This window comes from Aulonocara stuartgranti (genome assembly GCF_965226115.1).
Source record: "Aulonocara stuartgranti genome assembly, chromosome: 16".
In the NCBI taxonomy this organism is placed as follows: domain Eukaryota; kingdom Metazoa; phylum Chordata; class Actinopteri; order Cichliformes; family Cichlidae; genus Aulonocara; species Aulonocara stuartgranti.
In genome coordinates this window covers 20,554,675-20,560,878 of record NC_138952.1, presented here as the reverse complement: position 1 = coordinate 20,560,878, position 6,204 = coordinate 20,554,675, and the positions used below count along the sequence as shown (strand labels likewise).

Below are 6,204 nucleotides of genomic sequence, written 5' to 3'. Positions count from 1 at the left end.
AAACCAGAGCGTCATATTAGCTTTATAGGACGACGGAAGAGTCGGGCTCCCATCTGTAAGGTTTCTGTAACGTTCTCAAATTACATTAACTATAATATAGGCAAATAAGCTCCTGTCAACTATTTTGCCTTGTCTGTACGTATTCTTCAAGTTAAGCTATGTCAACCCCGGCCAGAAGAAGACTTATGAGAGATTTTAAACGGTGAGTTGGTGTACAGGAATTATGCCGACATCGTTAGCCGTTTTGTCAGCTTGTGCTAGCCCGACATAGCTAATCGCTGTTTTTTTTAGGATATAGTCAATTTTAGGAGTTTCCTGTGTAAAAACAACCACAAGGCAACCGCTATAGATTATCGTATGCTTCTGCGAATGTGAATCATTTATGTGAAGTATTTTTTTTTTCAAAGCGCTTCGTCTTTCCGTGACGCTAACGGATCTAGCTAATGCTAGCAGGTTGGTTTACTAAGGCTTCTGTCAACGTACAGCTCGTAGCTGACTCTTTAAACCTTTTAGCTTTGAATATGCGTGAGAAATGGCCGGACGGACATTTTTCATGGTTTAAACATTTTTTTCAACGCATTCAACCCCAGTACTCCACGAATGTATTCCTTCCGTTTATCTTATATTTCCGCTTCATAGTTGCGTTGTTGACCAGCACAAACGGTTCGACATCCCCACGGTCTTAAACTTACAAAAGTTTGAGTTAATGGGGCAAATAATGACGCCAAGAAGCGAAACAGAATAAAGTTAGATTGTTATGTAAATTTCCGAGTAGAAATCAATATGTCAAAGGTGAGAAACAACAGTAAAACAAAGCGAATGCCAGGCCGTGTATTGGCCTTCAGGTCCCTTTATAACCGTAATGTAACACTGCCCACGGAAAATGTTTTGGGGTTTTTTTTCTTTGTAAGCGATCCTAACTGTTTATCGTAGTGAGTTACTGGACCTCTTCGGGGTCCTTAAACGTGTTTTGATCTCACTGTAAAGCGAGCCTCTGGTCTTTTGATTATGTCATATTTGAAATATCAGGATTCAGGAATATGAGCAGGTATTTCCAGGTGTTTGGGAGGAATATGGTTTGGTGTAGCCCAAACCTATTACTGATATGGCTTTTTAATTTTTTTCTTTTATTCATGTTTAGTTTCATCTTCAGTGAATTTTGCGGTTTTCTGGGTATTTTGTATTTTCATTGTGTTTTGTATTTTTATCTTTATGTGGAGGGGCCAAGATTTAAGTTCCGAATAAACACAACACTTTGTGAAGGCAGGTGACTCAGTTATGTGGAGATAAGTGCCAATAAATGGGTAGTGATTGAGCATCTCACAGCAGAACAATTATATAATGTTTCTGAGGCTTCATTGCAAGTTAGGTAGTTATGGTAATTTTAAATTTTAACAGCTAACTTTGAGCAGGCACAATATAAGCATCGTTGTCGCTCATGATGTAACTAATTCTGTATTTAGTAAATAACAGTTCCTACCGTTTATCATTAATGGCACTGACACATTGTGTTAGGAAAAGGAAACCATGGCAACAGCTGTGTTTCCAAGTATGGTATGTTTGTTTGACCTTATAAATGTGGGTGTGGTTAGACAATGAAAGGAGACATTTGATTGTGAAATACACCTTTCTGTGGACTCAGTGGAGAAATACAGTCTCTGGTCATTACCTTTGAGGCCTTGAAACTTTGCTTCAGTGTATTTATTTACTTAACCTTTTGGGTATGCAGTCTACAAGAGGATCCTCCAGCTGGTGTCAGTGGTGCCCCTTCTGAAAACAACATCATGGTGTGGAATGCAGTCATTTTTGGGTAAGAAATTAATTTGGTTCTGAAGTGTAGATCTTATTTTTGTGTCTGAACAAATGACAAAATATCGCTTTTCTCTAAATTCGCAGCCCTGAAGGAACTCCCTTTGAGGATGGTAAGTACCCCACTGTATATGGAGATAGATAAAGTTAAATGTAGTAACTTAATCAAAAATCTCACTGAATAGAATTAATTGAAAGAGACTCCTCAAGTCACATCTCCACAGTGTCCTCAGTTGGTCCAAAATCTCATATGTGTTCCTTTGTTTCAGGTACATTTAAACTCATCGTAGAATTCACAGAAGAATATCCCAACAAACCCCCTACAGTGCGATTTGTGTCAAAGATGTTTCATCCAAATGGTAAGAACATGATCACCTGCTGCCTCGTTATAGTGTTATTTGTGGCCTGTTAATAATTGTTTTTTCTCTACAGTCTACGCGGATGGCAGTATATGTTTAGACATCCTACAGAATCGTTGGAGCCCCACTTATGATGTGTCTTCTATTCTAACATCTATCCAGGTAAGAAGTGTCAATATTTAACAATAAAAGAAAAGATTTCATTATTATGGCATATTATTGTTAATTTGATTATGGAAACATTAAGTGCATTTCCAAATCATTGTGGCAATATTCCATCCATCCATCCATCCATCTTCATCCGCTTTGTCCGGGGCCGAGTCGCGGGGGCAGCAGCCTAAGCAAAGAGGCCCAGACCTCCCTCTCCCCAGCCACCTCCTCCAGCTTATCCGGGGGAATACCAAGGCGTTCCCAGGCCAGCCGAGAGATATAATCTCTCCAGCGTGTCCTGGGTCTGCCCCGGGGCCTCCTCCCGGTGGGACATGCCTGGAACACCTCACCCAGGAGGCGCCCAGGGGGCATCCTTGTCAGATGCCCGAACCACCTCAGCTGGCTCCTTTCGATGTGGAGCAGCAGCTGCTCTACTCTGAGCCCCTCCCGGATGGCCGAACTTCTCACCCTATCTCTAAGGGAGAGGCCAGCCACCCTTCGGAGGAAGCTCATTTCTGCCGCTTGTATCCGCGATCTCGTTCTTTCGGTTACTACCCACAGCTCGTGGCCATAGGTGAGGGTAGGGATGTAGATCGACCGGTAAATTGAGAGCTTCGCTTTTACACTCAGCTCCCTCTTCACCACGACGGACCGGTGCAGCGTCCGCATTACTGCAGCTGCAGCCCCAATCCGTCTGTCGATCTCCGGCTCCCTTCTCCCATCACTCGCGAACAAGACCCCGAGATACTTGAACTCCTCCACTTGGGGCAGGAACTCATCCCCGACCCGGAGTGGGCACTCCACCCTTTTCCGGCTGAGAACCATGGCCTCAGATTTGGAGGTGCTGATCCTCATTCCCGCTGCTTCACACTCGGCTGCGAACCGTTCCAGTGCGAGCTGGAGGCCCTCACCCGATGAAGCCAACAGAACCACATCATCTGCAAAAATCAGAGATGAGATTCTGAGGCCACCAAAGCGAAAGCCCTCCGCCACTTGGCTGCGCCTAGAAATCCTGTCCATAAAAATTATGAACAGAACCGGAGACAAAGGGCAGCCCTGGCGGAGCCCATCACCCACCGGGAACGAGTCCGACTTATTGCCGGCAATGCGAACCAAGCTCTTGCAACGGTTGTATAGGGATCGAATGGCCCGTAGCAATGGGCCAGACACCCCATATTCCCGCAACACCTCCCACAGGACACCCCGAGGGACACGGTCGAATGCCTTCTCCAAGTCCACAAAACACATGTAGACTGGTTGGGCAAACTCCCATGCACCCTCAAGTATCCTCGAGAGGATAAAGAGCTGGTCCAGTGTTCCACGACCAGGACGAAAACCGCATTGTTCCTCCTGTATCCGAGGTTTGACTAACGGACGAACTCTCCTTTCCAGCACCCTGGCATAGACTTTCCCAGGGAGGCTGAGGAGGCTGAGGAGTGTGATCCCCCTGTAGTTGGAACACACCCTCCGGTCCCCTTTCTTAAAGATGGGGACCACCACCCCGGTCTGCCAGTCCACAGGTACTGCCCCTGATCTCCACGCAACATTGCAGAGGCGTGTCAACCAGGACAGCCCTACAACGTCCAGAGCCTTCAGGAACTTGGGGCGGACCTCATCAACACCAGGGGCTCTGCCACCAAGGAGTTGTTTAACTGCCTCAGTGACCTCGCCCCCGGAAATTGGCGGGTCATTCCCCTCATCCCCAGACTCTGCTTCCTCCTCGGAAGACGTGTTAGTGGGATTAAGGAGGTCCTCGAAGTATTCCTTCCACCGCCTGACAATTTTCTCAGTCGACGTCAGCAGCGCTCCGCCAGCACTATACACAGTGCAGGTAGAGCACCGCTTTCCCCTCCTGAGACGTCTGACGGTTTGCCAGAATCTCTTCGAGGCAGTCCAAAAGTCTTTTTCCATGGCCTCTCCGAACTCCTCCCACACCCGAGTTTTTGCTTCAGCCACTGCCCGAGCCGCATTCCGCTTGGCCTGTCGATACCTGTCGGCTGCCTCCGGAGTCCCACAGGCTAACCAAGCCCGATAGGACTCCTTCTTCAGCCTGGTGGCTCCCTTCACCTCTGGTGTCCACCATTTGGTTCGGGGATTACCACCACGGCAGGCACCAACCACCTTGCGGCCGCAGCTCAATGCAGCAGCTTCGGCAATGGAGACGCTGAACATGGTCCATTCGGACTCAATGTCCCCAGTCTCCCTCGGAATGCTGTTGAAGCTCTGCCGGAGGTGTGCGTTGAAGATCTCGCGGACTGGGGCCTCTGCTAGACGTTCCCAGCACACCCTCACTACGCATTTAGGTGCACCAGGTCTGTCCAGCGTCTTCCCCCGCCACCTGATCCAACTCACCACCAGGTGGTGATCAGTTGACAGCTCAGCCCCTCTCTTTACCCGAGTGTCCAGAACATATGGTCGCAGGTCTGCGATATTATAATATATAATAGAAATAATATGTATATATTTCTCTGAGAAACGAAAAGCTGCTACTGCAAATTCAGGCTCATCCACTGAGACTAAGTTTAATGTCAGTGTGTAGGACTGCAGCTGACCACCCACTGATTGAATAATCTCCACTCATATCATGTGAACTAAACAAATGTCCCAAAGTGTAAGCTTAAACATATCGGTAACATCTGAGAATTTCTGAATATTATTTTCTTATATAGCAACTCATTTATAATGTAGTGTTGATTCATTAAGTGCTGTTAATACATGAAAATAATCAATATACAAATGATAGATTTAAATTTATGATTAAATTCAAAAGATTAGAGATTTTAGTTTGTAAAAGTACAGTGGCAAACTGGAAAATTCTCAGTATTGTGCAATAACATTGAGTAGATGAATAAGTTGATTCAGGTTTGTTGTTTTCCATTTAAATATTCTTGCCTTCTGTATTAATCTTCTCTCCCCCTGCAGTCCCTGCTTGATGAGCCAAACCCCAACAGTCCGGCCAACAGCCAGGCAGCTCAGCTGTACCAGGAGAACAAACGGGAATATGAGAAACGCGTCTCTGCCATCGTAGAACAAAGCTGGAGAGACAGTTGACCTGATACTTGTGATTGCTTCTCTCCGTCCATTGTTAAGCTGTGTGTGCTGCAAGTTTTAGTGGAATAACTCTTAATTTTTTGACCCTCCCCTCTTTTAATTTTAAGCTTTTATGCACTTTACCCTCAACTTTCCATCATAAAACATCTTGTTCCTGCCCAACAAAGAGGGCCTTTTTTTTTTTCTATTCTCGCCCCCTTTTTAAGTTCATCAGGGGAAATGTGCTGAATCTTGCCTTGATGTAATATCATTATGGACTTGAGGGCCATTACTTAAAATCCTGGTGTGTTCCAACTTGCTCTAATAACTCCATGATTAATTGTTTTGTGTCTCAAGAGGGTACATCGTTAAGTCATGGGTCCTTTTCTGTTGTGAGCCTGATTTGTTGTCAGTTTATTTTCATAAGGCAGTTGGATACTGAGCAGCCTGATTATCACAGACTACAACTAAATCACCTTTACACCATGTCCTTTGCTGTGTTGTGAACTGTTACATGCATGACGGAGTGTATTCACTTTCCCGTTCACTTGTGTATATAAGAAACCTGCAACTGAAATTATGTACAGATTTTGCACTGGTTGTCCCCCATGTCACCTTTTCCAGTACTTGTAAATAATAAAAAAAAAAAGGCAAAGTCATCCCTGTATGGACATGCATTTTCTTTCAAGTTGTTAGTGCACAAGTTATTTTACTTTCCAAGGTTTGAGCATAAATGCTCGTAGCAACAACGGCCACTTGCGTAGGGTACGTCGTAGGCTCTACGGAGATTCGTAGTCAGTCTAAATCAGGCCTTGTCTGGGAAAGTGGATCACAGTAAAGCTAAAGTTCTCATAAG

The 6,204-nt window shown here is 45.3% G+C and overlaps 1 protein-coding gene across 2 annotated transcripts; it reads left to right on the top strand.

Annotated features, from left to right (window-relative positions):
• The first annotated feature begins 2 nt into the window (after positions 1-2).
• Positions 3-6,007, top strand: ube2al (ubiquitin conjugating enzyme E2 A, like). 2 transcript variants are annotated; one of them, XM_082507272.1, is made up of 7 exons: positions 5-55; positions 152-202; positions 1,730-1,810; positions 1,897-1,922; positions 2,079-2,168; positions 2,242-2,330; positions 5,241-6,007. In XM_082507272.1, the coding sequence occupies exons 2-7, from the start codon at positions 159-161 to the stop codon at positions 5,367-5,369; spliced, it is 459 nt and encodes a 152-aa protein (XP_082363398.1). In that variant the 5' UTR covers positions 5-55; positions 152-158; the 3' UTR covers positions 5,370-6,007. The 2 variants fall into 2 exon arrangements, with proteins under 2 accessions (XP_082363397.1, XP_082363398.1); XM_082507271.1 differs by having other exon boundaries at positions 3-202.
• The last annotated feature ends 197 nt before the right edge of the window (positions 6,008-6,204 follow it).